The sequence below is a fragment of the Vanellus vanellus genome (assembly GCF_965231255.1).
Source record: "Vanellus vanellus genome assembly, chromosome: 15".
NCBI classification, from domain to species: Eukaryota; Metazoa; Chordata; class Aves; order Charadriiformes; family Charadriidae; genus Vanellus; species Vanellus vanellus.
Window position 1 is genome coordinate 15,872,980 of NC_138920.1, and position 16,413 is coordinate 15,889,392.

The 16,413-nt window shown below is 49.7% G+C and overlaps 1 protein-coding gene across 1 annotated transcript in view; it reads right to left on the reverse strand.

Moving 5' to 3' along the window:
* Nucleotides 1-16,413, reverse strand: part of COL9A3 (collagen type IX alpha 3 chain) — a gene marked incomplete at its 5' end in the record, with an annotated part of 40,254 nt that overhangs the window by 7,050 nt on the left and 16,791 nt on the right. The window contains 14 exons of the mRNA XM_082491315.1: nt 352-387; nt 3,985-4,056; nt 5,008-5,061; nt 7,964-8,017; nt 8,411-8,464; nt 9,011-9,055; nt 9,834-9,887; nt 10,784-10,837; nt 11,144-11,197; nt 11,625-11,678; nt 12,825-12,878; nt 13,667-13,720; nt 14,413-14,466; nt 14,948-15,001. Coding sequence (XP_082347441.1) covers nt 352-387; nt 3,985-4,056; nt 5,008-5,061; nt 7,964-8,017; nt 8,411-8,464; nt 9,011-9,055; nt 9,834-9,887; nt 10,784-10,837; nt 11,144-11,197; nt 11,625-11,678; nt 12,825-12,878; nt 13,667-13,720; nt 14,413-14,466; nt 14,948-15,001 — 747 coding nt within the window. The remainder of the gene's footprint in view (nt 1-351; nt 388-3,984; nt 4,057-5,007; nt 5,062-7,963; nt 8,018-8,410; nt 8,465-9,010; nt 9,056-9,833; nt 9,888-10,783; nt 10,838-11,143; nt 11,198-11,624; nt 11,679-12,824; nt 12,879-13,666; nt 13,721-14,412; nt 14,467-14,947; nt 15,002-16,413) is intronic.

Genomic DNA, 16,413 nt, shown 5'->3' on the forward strand with positions numbered 1-16,413 from the left:
GACAAATCCTCTTCATCAGGCACATGGTGCTCCGTGAAAAACTGCGCTTCCACACTTAACTCGGAGGAGTATGATGCGAGGAGCTCGTGTACGGCGTGCCTCGTGGTTACAAAACAAACAGCAGTGCATTTTTATCAGCATTTTCCTCTGTTCCCATCAGAACAGCCTAGGCCTCTTTCGCCAACGCAGGAAGAACGGGACCAAAGAGGGTTTTTGCTGGTGCCTGCTCCAGAATATTTGAGGGAAGGAGAGCAGGCTGTGCTGGCAGAGGCTGCCCCTCAGGTGGGGTTTAAATGCCTCCACTGCCTACAGCATGGAAGTTATCCCAGGAGGAAGATCAGCTTCACTCACCTGGTTACCTTTGGGACCAGGAACACCAGTCGGACCCTGAGAATAAGGAAAAGACAGACGGCAAATGAGCTTAAACTGTTATTTTCCTGTGAATTCCTGGTGCGGTCAGACAGTCCCTCACCCAGCGAGGGGTTGGGAATGAGTCTCCCAACTGCCAAGTAACAGGGACCAAATCTTTTTCATACTTCTTCAAAACAAGAAGGGATTTTAAGCACCCTTGCTAGCTTTGGGTTCTGTTTTGTGTTGTAGGACAGTTTCTCAGGCTCTTCCCTCCAGCGCCGAGCAGCTGCCAGATGGGCAGGACCTCCCAGCTCAGACCCGGTGGTCTTCTGCCCACCACGTCCTCATCCAACCAGACCAGAGAGACCTTCTTGACACGGGCAATGTGCTGCTCCCCACCTGCCCAGCACAGGCTACCTACACTGGCCTTTTTCATACCATCCTCCTCAATCTCCTAAATAAAACTAAAATTAATTTGGTGCTTTTAAATCCTAGCGGTGGATTTCAAAACCTGTTTTACAAAAGTCATCTTTCTCATCCATCCCAGGGGCAGGAACTCTGTTTTACTGCTGCCCCTCTGCTTTTCATTGTCATCTCTCTATCATGACCGAAAGAGCAATTTAACAAATTCACAAATTAAAGGACGAGGTCCCAGATGAGACTGGTGGACAATTGATCTCCGCCTTTCACACCTGAAGATGTGAGAAGGAGATTGAATTTACTTATGGTATAAAATGGATGAGAACATTTATTATCACAACGGTGAAAAGTCAGGGTGGTTTTTCAGGGCTTTATTAGGCTGTCAGTTTTCCTGGGGATTTAGAGTCAGGTGCTCCTGACTTTGAGATTCACAGAACAACACGGCCACAGGAATAAAATACATGTAGCTGATGAACTGATCATCGCCCTAGGGATAATTCAGGCAGCTTGAAAAATCCTCCCAACTTTAACTCTATCTACCCGGCATTGCCAGAGAGGACAGGAGATGCTTTCGCAGCCCTATTCTGTGGCTGTGGGTCTGTTAAGCAGCAACAATGAGGAGTTCAGGAGAACCCCAGGAGTTTTTTTCCGCTACAAAATCTACATGGGAAATTCAACCATTTTACCCTTCCAACAGGGTTTCTACAGCACATTCATCAATCCGGCGTCTGCAAACTGATCTATTTTTAATAACTAGATGTGGAGATGGCTCAGCAGAACAGAATCTCCAAGGAGGGCAAACACATACAACAAGGGCATGTCGTTTTGCTCAAGTCACACACCGAATAAGTTAAAAAAGGGAGGGGAATTTCGATTAAAGAAAAAATAATTCCCGGCAAAACAGACAACGGAATGTGGAAACGCAAGAATTGCTGTGGCTGTTTATATCTCCCATTTTATGTTTACTGATGGCAAAGGCGATACATTCTTTTCTGAACGTGATCGTCGAGATTTATACCTCCAGCTTCACAGAGTCCAAGGGCTCCGTGAAAGTTTATGGCACTAAAAGACAGCTTAGTCACCACGGACTGTGTCCGGCAAGGAACGGGCCCCTGAAGAAAAGCTTAACCCAAAAGATTTTGATTCAAAAGCGTACAGTTCACAGCAGTGGTGACTCCCAGCAGCAGGAAGGGAGTGGTGGGACTTTAGGACCCCCAACTCCACGTCCACCAGCCACCCTCACGGTTGTGTCGCCACCAGTTGAACACAACTAACATTTCTGCCCAGCACCCAGCGATGCCCCCGGGATGGAGCCGAGAGAGGCACTGCTCCCGGGATGGAGCCGAGAGAGACATTGCTCCAGACGGCTGCCAGCATCCAGAATCCTCAGGAACGTGATCTTAATAAAAGAAACCTTAGGAAAAATAATCGCCTATTGCTACCACAGTCAGCGATAACAGTCAAATCCCTCCCCTCCCCAGTATCCCGCTCCAACAAGATGGTTTAGATATTGCCCCAATGCTATTTTATATCTTATGGCCAAATGCACTGAACCTCTTCTATTTTTCATGCAAGAAGATACACTTATTGATATGGTGGTTTATATTCCTGGCCACAGTCCGTCTCGAGAACTGTGAAAAAGCGTATCAATTCCTGTTAACTCTGGCTTGAGGGAATATATATATATTTGACAAAGAAGAAAAAAAAAAAAAAGCCATATTGATTTGAGGAGAGCGTGATGGGTTAGCCGCAGCCGGGACGGAGTGATTGTATTGATCCTGTATTTGCAGCTCTCCTCGCTGTACGCGTCGGGCTGGCGGCGAGGCGAACCCCGGGCAGGACCTGCTGCCGTCGTTGTCTGCCCCCGGCAGACGCCATCTCCCCCAGCAGCAAAGGCCATTTGCTTAAGCTATAAAGACACGGTCGGAGGTTTTAGGGTCTTCCCAGCCAAAACCTTGTGCCCAGTAAGAAGCGTGGCAATTCGCCGCGCTGACGGCTGGCAGAGAGGAGGGCTCCGGGCGCGCGCGGCTGTCACCCACAGCAGTGGGGCTGGGCGGGAGGGGACATTACCCGCGAACCCGCTGCACACGTGGAGGCGGAAAGTCTCCAGTGTTATCCAAACCTGCTACAGCACGTTTTGCTGGGGAAAGCTGTTAACGAGCTGGGGTGGGTGTTATGAAACACTCGACCATTGCATCTTAGAGTAATTACACTTAACTTCAGAGCCAGAAATAAAACCTCGATTTTTTTTCTTTCCTTTCTCTTTCTTTCCTTTCTCTTTCTTTCCATTTTTCTTTTTCTCTCTTTTTCTCTTTTTTTGCTTTAAGCATAACATCTCCCCTCCCTCTGCTCGGAGCAGCTCTCTGGATACCAGGCTGCTCTGTGCAGGGGCCTCTTCCCCTCTGAACACACTTTTTTTTTTTTTTCACCCCAACGAAGCCCTGAACGCAGTCAGGACCCTGCTGCTCCACAATAACCCTCCTGTTCTACGCTTCCAGGCTCACCGTTCCTCCAAGAGGCTCTCTTTAAACCTGCCTGGAGCCGGCACAGAAGGGCCATTGTGAAAGCCCCGCGGTGCCGCTGTGATTGCTTATACAGAAACTTCACCTTAAAGCCGGAGTCGAGGGAGCGGGTGAACACACGGCTACTGTTCTCCTGCAAGCCCCGAACAAATGTCATTCACTTTACCCCGCTGGCTGCTTTTAACTGAGAACGAATTCATTTGAATAAAAAGCTGCATTTATTCTGAGGTGTGGGGCCCAGGTGCGTTGCCGTTCAGAAAGAAAATCACTGAGTAAACTGTCATTTAAAAGAAAATTCCAGAAGTCCTAATCAAGCATCTGAACAACAAAAATGCATGAATCGGCTCTGCTCACGGTGAAATCAGCACACGGAGCAGGGGAAAAAAACCCGGCAATCATCTCTTCTGGCTAGGATAAGACCCCAAAATCTCTTTTAAACAACAACTAAAAATAGTGTGAGTTCCTAAAATGAAAGGGAAATAAGGGCAGGAACAGAAGAGAGACGATGCACAAATCCTGCTACAAATCCCACAGCCGCAGGGAACGGACTGGGACACCCAACGTACCCACCTCCCACCCAGCCTGCCCGTGTCTGCTGGGGTGACATCGGCTACGCCGTGTTTGGGGGCCCCGTTACGCTCCAATTTCACATCTCCCCCCCAGGAATTGGTTACAGATGTTTTCTCCTTACCCTGTCACCTAACTCTCCACGAATCCCAGTTGGACCAGGCAGGCCAGGTTCACCACTGGCACCTTTGGGACCCTGTTAGGAAAACAAAGAAGAAAGAGCTACAGCTTCAAGTTCCAGGAAACCCTGCCCATCCTGACATCCCCGAAGTTCACCAGTCTCCGTAACGTGGTCAAAAAGGTCATTTGTCTTTGATGTCCTCTCTCCTTTTCCCCCCAGGACCTAGGGACCGCTCGCTGACTGCTGGTACCACTTGCGTTGGTCGGCTCAGCTCACTGACTTCTGCCCCACCACGTTTCAGCCACCTGCCCAAGTGCCCCAGCCCTCGCCTGGCCCAGGTCTCTCACTACGAAATAGTCCCGTCTGTGACTCCTGACCAAGCGATGCTCCCAGAACCTACGCTGCTTTTCAGCCAGTTTCTCCGGGGAACGCACAGTCCCTCGGAGAGGGGAGCACCAAATACGAGAGCCCCAGTGTGGCAGGAGGGAGGAGGAGTTCACTGAAGACATTCAGGCTTGGAGTGTCCAGATCGAGGAGAAATTAAGGTGTCTTTACATAGGTCAAACTCAAACCCTTGTTTGCAAACAAATATAAAATATAAATAGTTCCAGCAGGCAGCTTATCTGCCCTGGTGCTTTTCATAGAATGGTTTGGGTTGGAAGGGACCTTGAAGACCACCCAGTGCCACCCCCTGCCCTGGGCAGGGCCACCTCCCCCCAGCCCAGGTTGCTCCCAGCCCCGTCCAACCCGGCCTTGAACACCTCCAGGGATGGGGCAGCCACAGCTTCTCGGGGCACCCTGCGCCAGGGGTCACCGCCCCCACAGGGAAACATTTCTTACTAATATCTCATCTAAATTTTTCTACTGTACTTTGTTAATAAAGGTGTCAATCTGGTTCTGGCAAGTGGAAAGACATTTCTTCCCATCACTTGTTGCCATCACGCGCTCGTCTGCCCAGAGGTTTGCGGAGAACTGTGGTGTGCCAGAACGCGATGCACGTTAAATCACCCCCGTCAGCATACCGACCTGGAAACCTCTGACACCGGGGGCTCCCATCGGGCCTTGAAGACCAAGTGGGCCCTGAAAAAGAGAAGAGTAAACTTTGGAAAGGAGCAAACTCAGGGCCAGGTAAGTCACTGGTGTAATTGAATTGGCTCACATCTGGCAGAGAGAGCGAGGAGGCAGTTCTGCACCGCAGCAGCGGCACCGCTGGTGGACCTGAGGAGCCACTGCGAAGTGGTGCTCGGGGTTTGCTGAGCTTTATTGATATTAACATTATTATTAACAGAAATGCTTGTTTGTATATATTAATGCTTAATGACATATCACACTCACAAGCAGTAAAGACCAGCTAAGGGTGGAAGGATGACAGAGCACAGACAATACCCATTAAAGGGGATGTGCCATCCCAACATTACGCTTTTAATTGATCCAGCTCTGGAAGAAGCTGCTGTAAAACACGTGCTGCGTGCACTTGGCCGCGAAAAATGGCAATTGTGTCCGCTTGGTTGGAGACACTTTGTACTTGCGAAATAGAAAAAGGCAGCACCTCGTGCTGTTAGTGCCGGTGCTTTTAAGAGGCTGGCTCGCGAGAAAGAGCATGAGAACGTTACCGTTAGGAGTCCCTATTGCTTTCTACTGAGAAAAGTCACGTATGCGATAAAGATCTTGGGTGAAAAAACCCTAAGTAATTTAGGCATCTAAATCCCGTTCTGTAAAGCGTCTTAGAAATAGATGCCTTAGGCCAACTTCTGTCACACGGTGGGACTGCAGCTCTGCCTCCTCTCCCAGCTGTCTCTGCTGGGTGTAGCGTTAAGGGACATATAAATTAACTTCCAACCGGGCGCCGCAGGCAGAGGATCAGTCAGCACGGGCTGTCCAACGCAGCCGAGAAACCGCTGTCTTCTGCACTGCGGCGCAGGTGTGCCCTGTGTTAAAATGCCATCTCGATCTTTTCCTTAAGCGTTTTCTCCCCTAATTATTCTCCCTACAAATTCCCCCTGTTATCTGAACATCCACCATCTCTCACAATTTTTTCTGGCCGTCACGAAGAGGAGGTCCTCGTGTGGTATTTGACTCGGTCTAAACCAGCCACCCTCCTCCCTGGCTCCCCAGACGGGCACGGCCGTAACCTCCCGCACAAACCAGGAGGAGCCAAACTGCCGAAATGAAGCTACAGAACCGCGCAGGTATTTTTGTCGTTACCGCTTCCGCTTCTGATTTCTGCTTGTAATTCAGTGAGGAAATGCAAAGAGTTATAAATACAGAGCTCTAGGAAAGTTTAGTTAAAATGCACCCAAAACCGACTCTGCCGTGCCGGTGCCTTTAAAAGCGGTGGGACCCGACAGGCTCTGAGTGGGAGGAACCCCCTGGTCTGCTATAATAAATAAAGTCAAATTGGTTTGAGCCAAACAGCCTTAACACCAGGCAAATCCTGCAAGTCTCTTAGAATAGCCCAGGCTTAACGATATTTCATATAAATTCGGACCCTAAGAACACAAATCAGAAATTAGAACTCCAGGTTAGAAATAAGCACAGGTTCACCTGCTGTTGCGCCCGGGTCAGAGGGCTGCACCAATGCAATCGGCTCCACTGCATTTGATTTTTAGCTATAATAATACGATACCTTTTGTGGGGCCAGCTATTTTGATGAAAAATTGCAGACATAAAAGCAAACATTATTAATTTAGGTTATTACTAAGGCTGATTTCTCTCTCCTTGGAAGTTTAAAGCGCAGCTGCTCACAAACGATAAATCATCATACTGTTCCATTTCTTCCAAGTGGCACATACCAGAAACCACGTCAGACTTGCTGTAGGCTTCTGGATTTCAAAATGAGATTAAGAGGGAGGAAAAAAAGAAAAAAAAGAAAAACAGCCCAACAAAAGCAGAGGAAGGTCAGGTCCAACCACAACAGCCACGCGAGACGGGGAGTGACGGAATAAAAGGTATCCCAGCATTTTTAGTAGTGTGGACGAAATCAGGTTGTTATCATCCCGATATCATTTATTATTACCTCTGCTGTTCAGGAGGGACACAGCAGGACAGTTATTTTCAGGTTTGCATTGCAGCTCCTGCCGCTTTTTGCTTCTCAGGCTCTGAGATGATGCAGGGAACGCAATGAAAGCGGGAACACGGTGCTCCACTGAGCACCTCACCGGTTTCTAACTCAGAAGTTTCAAAAAGTCGTTGGGTCACAGAGTAAAAGTGAGAACTGCCAGAGCTGTGTGGGGCTTTGTTTCCCAGGGGCTCACAAGCTCCCAGCAAGATTATGCTGCTGCAGTACTGGGTGGGAGAAGGAAAGGTGTGAAGACATTCCCCACCTGAAAACTGTTCTGGTGTTGCGCCCACCGGAGGGTTGTGAACTTTGGGGCATTTTCAAGCAGTTGGGAACAGCCTGCAACTATGTGCAAGAAAGGCAAGAGATTCCCAACAGGTCTAAAACTTCTTAAGACTTTTCAAGCCCCCGTCATTCACCCTGACGATGTGCAGCTTCCCAGTTTTCCTGCTTGTACGGCTTCGGGTTTTGCAGAGAACCTCTACTGCTCCGAGGAAAGCGATACAGGAACGGGAAGGATTTCGCCTTCCGTGAGCCGGTGGCAGTGTACGTTGCAATAGCTTAATGAGAGTTTTGCTTCATTAGTGACTCGCATTCAGCACAAGCTGAACCTCATTATACCGCCTAATCAGGGAATTACTGACTGTCCAGTCTCTCCTGCCTGACTGTAGCAGCTCCACAAACCTCTGGGACAACTGCGGGATTCTCTGCCAAGCGAAACGGGAGGAATCACTGTGCATTCGCACGGAGCCGTCAGTGAGAGCAGGATCTGACCCACTTATGGAGGAGTAATTCCTCCGCCACCAAAACTCCCCAGAGGCAATAGCAAGAGAGAATGTGGCTTTTTATTTTATCCGGAGAGTAACCCCAGGTACCCAACTCGCTGATGGTGCCTATTGGATTTACAAGCAGCGTTGTACTTACAGTTGCTCCTCTGGGTCCCGGCAGACCTCTCTCACCCGGAATACCAACATCGCCCTGGCGATAACACCAAAGTCAGCCGTGCCATTTAGGAGCCGCCAATCCACCCTCCCCAACCCACCGCAGAGCATCCCAGGCCGCTTCGACCCCAAACTCCCTGCCCCGCTGCCCCGTCCGCCAGGTCACACTGCCTGCCCTGGTGGGTTGTCCCCTCTGCTGCCCACCCCGCCGGCCCCCACCGCGCTCGCTGTGTCGCTCCACGCTGGCGTGGGGCTGCCCAGGAGCGCTCATCCCCGCGGGCCAGCGCGCGTCGCAGGCGGCGCGGCACCTATCGCGTTACCAAGAGCTTTATTTGTGGCAGGCAGGCAGCACGCGAGCTCCCGCTTCCCAGCTCGGTTTCAAACACGCTCGGCGGAGCTCGCGATAAGCGCCAGTGACGGGGATACGTACGGGGATGCCTGGCTCTCCGGAGGGACCCGCCTCTCCCATCTCGCCAGGGCTGCCCTGCAGAGGAGAAAGCAAACACTCGGTCAGGGCATAACTTCAGAGAATCATTCCTGGCCTACCTAGAGCAAGAGAGGAGGGAGTTAAAACCTGGATGGGGAAATAGCAGCAGCTTTAAACTTTTGCTGTTGTAAGAGCAAGAAGAGAAAACTCTAAAGAATGGAAATTTAAAGAACATTTCATGGACATTTAAGGACTTTTCATGGACATTTAAGGACTTTTCATGGACATTTAAGGACTTTTCATGGACATTTAAGGACTTTTCATGGACATTTAAAGAGCGGATGAGGCGTATGTGCAGCAGGGGAGGACTGCCCGCCCCAGGGCAGCGCCGCCATCACCCAATTCGGCCCAAGCGAGACAGGGATGCTCTTCCGGAGGCACGCTCAGGACACCCCACTTCATTCATTTCTGCACCAGCGTGACGCAAGGAGAAGCGTCTTCCTGCAGCGCTATCTCATGCGTGAGGATTAACACGAATAATGATGCAGGCGACAAGTTTAGTAGCTTCCCCACCAGAACCCATCATTAGAGAGAGTCACTTACTGGTTCACCCTTTGAGCCTTTAATACCTGCTCTTCCAGGCAGACCCTGAAAAAAACCCAAACAACCGCAATATTAAAGCAATGTCAGAAGAAGTAGAGTTATTAGATTTGTTATTCCGGTCTGATTTGACATACAAGGAGCCACATTTGCTTGAAGCAATGGAGGATTTACATTTCTGCAGCTTTCACCATGAAATTTATGGCTTCAGCTTCCCTCTTGTTGACTGCACTAACAGCTCTACCTACACTAATCCTTGATAATTAAAGCAAAGAGGAGGAATACACAAATAGAGTGAGAGCAGCAATATTTTGCATAGCAGAAAACTCTCTCCAGGGATGTTCAAAATATTCTGTAAGATAGGAAGAAAGGAATACTTTACCTCTATTTAAATAGTTGGAAGACTGGAGAGATGAAACATTTTGCCAGTGAACACGAGTAAGGCAGGGACAGAGCTCAGGATATTGTTCAATTAAGTTTACTTGTATCCCAGATCTTACCTCCCCTGCGTAAGGGACGCACGTCACTGGGATGTGAAGGAGAAAATCCCTCTCAAATTTAAATTTTAAACAGAGCCAGAGTGGCCAAAAGCCAGGGTATTCCTGCATTAGTATTTGGTGCTACTCCAGATATTTTCTGTTCTATCTTGTACACCGCTCCCCTGTTTGTATGGCGGGAGAAGTGCTTTTCCTCTTGGCTGAAATGGGGCCCCTGGTGAGACAACACACAGAATGAACCCCCCCCCCCTCTCCCCAGGAAGGGTCTCTGTGCACAGGCCAAGCTGCTGTACTGCCCCGAAGGCGGCGGGTCCTGCTGCCATACTCACAGGCAGTCCGTTTGGTCCCTTCTCTCCAGGAGCCCCCATGCGAGCTGCATCACCCTGTGGATATCGAGAGGTTAGGAGGGACCCTCCAGTACTGGAAAACCATAGAGCCATAGAATGGTTTGGGTTGGAAGGGACCTTGAAGATCATCCAGTGCCACCCCCTGCCCTGGGCAGGGCCACCTCCCCCCAGCCCAGGTTGCTCCCAGCCCCGTCCAACCCGGCCTTGAGCACCTCCAGGGATGGGGCAGCCACAGCCTCTCGGGGCACCCTGTGCCAGGGGCTCACCGCCCGCACGGGGAAACATTTCTTCCTAATCTCTTTCAGTTTAAAGCCGTTACCCCTCATCCTATCGCTCCACTCCCTGATCAAGAGTCCCTCCCCAAAATGGTCTGCCAGAGGTAGGGCACACATTCCCAAACAGGCATTTGTAATCTTCTCCCTCCCGATATGAGCAGGAACAAGAAGCTGTTGCGTCTACAGGAGGTGGGCACCCACCGGCTGCCTCCCTACTCCCCTTGCAGCTCCCAGCCTTCCTGGGCAGCACACGGTCCACGTTCCTGTGGGATCACCACTCAAAAACCAGGCAACTAGTGCCTGACAGCCCTTTGTCTACAGGCAATGAAAATAAACAGATGTCTCTGTCAACAGCTCTGAAAAGGCATCTCTGAAGGCCCAGAGTCAGCCAATAGGAACCACTAAGGACAGGGACACAGCCGAGTTTAGATCACATGTGCACGGCCCATATGCGCATCTTCCTTCTTCAGGGAATTTCCTTGGGATTAATTAATAGAAGCGACTTCTCTCTTCTTCACTAGTTACGCTATTGGAAAACTCTTTAGAGGCAAAAGCTTTCCAGCCACGCTCTTTCTTGACAAGCACCAGCAGCTTTGCAACACACATGGGACAGTCACAGAAATCTTTCCTGCAGCGTTTAAGTAGGACTTTACAAACCTTCTCACCATCGAGTCCAGGAGCCCCATCTCGTCCATCCTTGCCAGGCATGCCCTGCAACCATGCACAGCGCAGGTTAAGGTTACGAGGCAGATACCGCGGTTTGCAAAATACATTCACATCAAAGAACCTTTTGGCAATGGGTCCAGCTCCAGTTGTACTGGGAGACGGAGAGATTTTTCATCAACAGCAGTACGACTGGGTTTGGTCCAACCAGGATTACACCGAAGGTTACACAGACCCACAGAGGAGAAGTTTGATAGTAAAGACTGTAAACCTCAAGATTTCTCCTGTCGTGTTTTATCTCACCGTCTGCAAGCAAGACAACAGTGAGACTCCCATCCTATTTAATCGACTTACAGGTTCTCCTATGAGTCCACGAGCCCCTGGGTTTCCTTTTGGTCCAGGTCTCCCCTAGAAATCAACAATAAATTCTATGTTATTCAAGACACAACCCTTAAGAACACTCAACAAAGACAATACTCAGACTCTGTGGGGACATTCCATTCAGTTTGTGCTGGGTCTGTCCCGATTGTGTAGGTACGGTGGTTCTTTTAGGACACACCAGAAAACTGGCCCAACGCTAGCTGCAGCATCTGGGAAAATTCTTGACCGTTTCAAGGAAAGGAGATGCAAGATCTGATCCCTGTGCTCCGGATGGTAAGAAGCACTTGTGCATCTTTCATATGACTTAAACACCTCATTGGACAGGAATACTTTCATCCCTTTCGCTTCCCTTTCAAATAAACCAAGGGGGAACAAGCCATAATAAACCTGTGACACAGACTCCTTGGAATGCCATGTCCAAAATTTGAGCAGACGGGTGTTTTACTGCACTTACAGTGTCGCCTTTGGGTCCCCTGAACCCTTGAGGTCCTTTGCTTCCTTGGTCTCCCTGTGACAGAGGAGGAAAAGTCATTAAGCATCTTCATCACACAGTGACAAAGACTAACGTTTCCGGGGTGTAAACGATGCCGGGGTTTGTGCTGTTTGCTGGCATCGCAGAGGCGTCAGCGTACACATCCCCGCAGGAGCTCGGCTGTACTTTCTCAGTTACGCTCCGTAATTCCTGACACAGGGATGAATTGCAGCGGGGACCTTGCCAGCAATCCGTCGGGGCAGAGACCATCTTCCCCTTCACTTAATGAAGCGTTTTCTTTAACCAGAAACAGCGTAGGAGAAAAACTTTAGTATTTACTGCCTAGGTCTTGCTTGGCGTAATTAAATGTTTGGTGGACAGTAAGCATCTAAGTTTAGTTTAGTTCAGATTAATTTCTTCTAGAATTGCAGAGACTGGGGAGGGATCCCCAGGGGGTGGTGCTGCCTCGGGGTCAGCGCAGGTTGTGGTGTGTTGGTTGGTGTAGGCAGGCGAAGGCGTCTGCTGTAAAGTGGATGTCATATTATCCACAGTAAGGAGCGACTGGGCGGCAGGCCAGTGGAAAACGCTCTTAGAAAGGCCATAAAAGCTGCAGATGCAGCTCTGGTCTCATATTTGGGCACAGTAAGGAGGGTACGGAGCTCTGCCCACAGGTAAGCGCGAGGTTCAGTGTTCTCCCGCACTTCACCCCAGAGTTGTGCGAAAGGATAAGGACTGCGTCATTAATACACAACTATTTCTGCCGTTCTGTAGCAGCGAGCTGTGGGCGCTTGGGAACAGACCAGGCTCAAAGGACGTAAGCTCAGGAGAGCGCTTACTGATCCTTCTTCAAAACTCTCCTTCCCAGGAAGGCCACAGATGCCCCTCTCAAGTGCCTGCCCACAGCCGCTGATGCTCAGGGAAGAGCGGCAAAGAACAGAGCTGGAGGGAAACGTGGTGAACTTATTCTGGCGTGGGGCAGGACTGAGGGAAAGACATCACGAGGTCTGGGTCAGGTGAAATAGCATCGCTCTGACTGGAGGGGAAAAAGGGAATAATCTGATGGAGATGGCCAGCACAGCCCTCCTCTTCACTGGCAGCAAAGAGTTTAGCGCAGGAGGAATAAGCTTTAGGCTGTGGTCGCGGAAGGCAGGGCCACAGAGATGCTGAGAAGTAGATACATACAGCTTTCCCTGGAGGTCCCGGGATTCCAGGTGGCCCTCTGAAACCGATGTCACCCTGCGAAGAATAATACATCATTGTAACGCTGTGGTTGGCAGAGGGTCAAGTAACAGCATCCCCACCTTACACTGCAATCTAAGAAAACACGCAAAGCCCCGGAAAGATGCCCCATAGTCCTTGCTGGCTTGCAATAGTCTTGAAAAAGATCCCCCCCCTGCACAAGCAGGTTTTCACTCTGGATCTCCCCACCATTATCTCTGCGAGACACTGCTATCATTCCTGGCCTCGATATCTTGATCACACACTCGTTCCTAAATAAATGCACGACTTTATCAAACTCAAAGCCATTCAGCCTCTTGGGCAATGGCCAAGGGACCTCGGCAAAAGTCCAAAGCCACCATGCGCTGGAGACTGACCCTGTTCTCACTGAGGACACTCTTCATGTCCTGAAAATCTCTGTCCACCAGTGATTCTTTGGCTTTTTCTTGTAAAGAGACAGAACAGAAACTGAAATGTTCATGAAACATTTCTCAGGTTTTTTGCCAGATTCTTTGGCTTCGTCAGTCCTACAGGGACAGCACTTTGTCCTTCTTGTCTGGATGCTTAAATCAACACTGGGCCTGATCCTGTCAATCCCTCATGCATGTAGACTCCTCCTGCCTCTGGAAGGTTGTTCCGCTTGGGGAGGTGCAGGAAAGAGCCTGCACTTTGCATCCTTACAAGTTCCCCAGTGGTCTCCAGTAAGGACAAACGCCACCTGGATCTTGCACGAGAAAAACTGGTGGTGGCAGGGGAAATAAAAACAAACAAAACCAAACCCCCCCAAAAAATCAGGTTTTTCTTACTCTGTCACCAGCCGGACCCATTGGACCAGGGAGGCCTCTTAGTCCTCTTGGGCCCTAATTAAGAACACAAATCAGTTAAAACTGAATCACCATTAAACATAAAATGGCAGAACAGCACGGTGTAGCAACTCATCAACATGGAAAATATTAAGAAACAGTGAAGAGCAGCATAAAGCTCAGCCTTCTGGTGCACAAAAAAGATATTTTGCCCTTCAGTGACAACCTCCGAGCAAGGGACACTGGTGACACCCCATGCAGACGTGCCTTCAGAGTCCTGCCCTCCCCAGCCCACCTCCCAGGCTCTCCAGCCAGCCCGGAGCTCAGCCTCAGATCCACCCAAAAGGTGTCCAGAGCTCTCCTGGAGTACCAGCAAGACAGCGGCTATGGCTCAGATGCCTCACCTGAGGCGAGGTGCCAAAAGAGGGACCTGAATTCAAGCTCAGTGAAACCAGCGTGGTTTGTCTTTTCATAGAATCATAGAATGGTTTAGGTTGGAAAGGACCTTGAAGATCATCAAGTTCCAACCCCCCTGCCATGGGCAGGGACACCTCCCACCAGCCCAGGTTGCCCAAGGCTACATCCAGCCTGGCCGTGAACACCTCCAGGGTGTTTTTCACCAGCATCAACTTTCACATCTGTTATTATGCCCAAGCAGGAGCGCTTTGTGTAACGCAAGATGATTGATGGCACCGTGGAGTTTCGCAGTAAAAAAGGTCATGGGAACTGCTCTGAGGAGAAGGTGTTACCTGCAGGCCGACGCTGCCGGGGATGCCTGGAGGACCGGGAGGGCCAGGGCTGCCCTGGGAGAGAAACAATAATTAGACAAAGGGCGAGACAGCATGAGCCTGCCAACCCAAAGCCACCAACCTTCCCTTCCTACTTCTCCTTGACCTCCCTCCCACTCAGATGTCTGCTTCAGAATTTGCTTCTACTTTACAGGCAATCTCTTCTACGTGCAAGAACACTTGATCAGTCAGGAATTTACCCGAGTGATTAACGCAGGACTTTTTTCCTGAGCTGACATTCCTGCATGTGAAACAATAGCTGTTAACTTATCCCACGGATCTTAACGTTATGATTATGGGCAAGGTGGATTTTCTTGAAGTATTAGCACCCAGTCACACACGCAGAGCAACGGAAGCCAATGCACTTCAGTCATAGCGACTTCTCCTTATTGTTCAGCCAATTGCCTCATTTCTCCCCGTCTTCTTGAAGAAACTATTTGTTACGGGGCTTTTAAAGAGAAAGATCCTCCCTCATCCCCCTTAAATTGCAGTTTACCTTTTCTCCTTCTTTTCCTATTTCACCAGGTTCTCCTTTGTGACCAGTGTGTCCCTAGAAATAAGAGCTCCAATTATTCACATCCCAGTACAGTTTTGTTTCAAAATTTAAACTTCGTGAGACAGCCGTAAGACCGAAACCCACACAACGTAAATGACTTACTGGGAAAATATTCTATACGTGTGCTGTAATCGCGTGAATGGAGGTCACTTCTGGGGTTAAGAGGAAGGGTGCATGGCTAGTTAGGTATCGTTGTGTCAGAACTGATGTAGTTTCAGGCAATGCCCAGACTTAGTTTTCAAGACTTGCAGTGAGACTAGGCTACAGGTCTCCGCACGCAATTCTCAATTACAGGTCAGGGACTTCGTTCCCATTACTCTTGAAAATGGGGCTGAGACGCTTCTGAAAATCCCATTCTGCATCTTTAACCTCCCTTTTTGTTTAAGTCATCTTTAATGTCTGCATCATCTGGCTTGCAATGAAATCCACATCCCACTGAAATCTTTTCTAAAAACTCAGATTCAATTTGCTTCTTGGCTCCCTTCCTATTATTGTGGGAGAGACCCAGACTAATTTCAGCCATGGCAGATGCTATTCCTCACCACGCAAAAGGTCCTGTGCATCATTTGCATCAGAATTGGAGACCTTCACAGGTTTTTCCATTTCATAAGCTATGAATTTTTAATAGCTATGCCCTAAACATTGTGTATTTCTAACGATATTTATGACTCAGCCCAGAAACCAAACAGACCTGCAAAAGGTCGGTTCACGAGGAACCGAGAGCATTTCCCAAGAGATGGTCCATCCATTGCCAATTTCTGCTGGATTCTACTCAAAAAACTCGAGTAACTTATTCCTTCAGCTCACTGCTGGAGTGCAACCTACCCCACAGAATTCACGTGAGTCACAGAGGGGACAGAGGAGGAGATGTTCAACTACTGAGCGAGCTTTCCCGAGATTTGCAACCTAGAATTTATATACCAGAATCAAACACCACGAACAGAAAGCTGCCTGGTGCTACGCTGGGTGTAAAACGACAGCCGAAGTGCATTTAGTCACGTAAGTTATGTCTTGCTGCAGGAAACCGCGTGTCTCTCTGTGTACAGGGTCTGTGAGCACAATTTAAGACCTGGGGAGATTTTTACAGCGCTCTGAAGCCTGAAACGGCAGCGCACCCTTCTCGAGGCAGCCCCGAGCCGCTGCCCTCTGCCTGCTGCCGTTCAGCCCTTGCGCCTCGCGAGGCTCGCGCGCTGTTTTGGTCTTTACGCTCGTCCCAGGCAAAGGGTCAATTTTCATTTGTAGGAATAAACGGTCGTAGTCCATCTAATAAAGACTGCAGTCCTGCAAGGGATGGAGCCACGAAGCAACGCGCCCGTAAGCGCAGGCGGGTACCGGGGGGACGCAAAGCTCCCTGCCGCAGGTGAAGGGAGAGCGCTCGCGCGCTTCGATGGCTCGGGCGCTTTGCA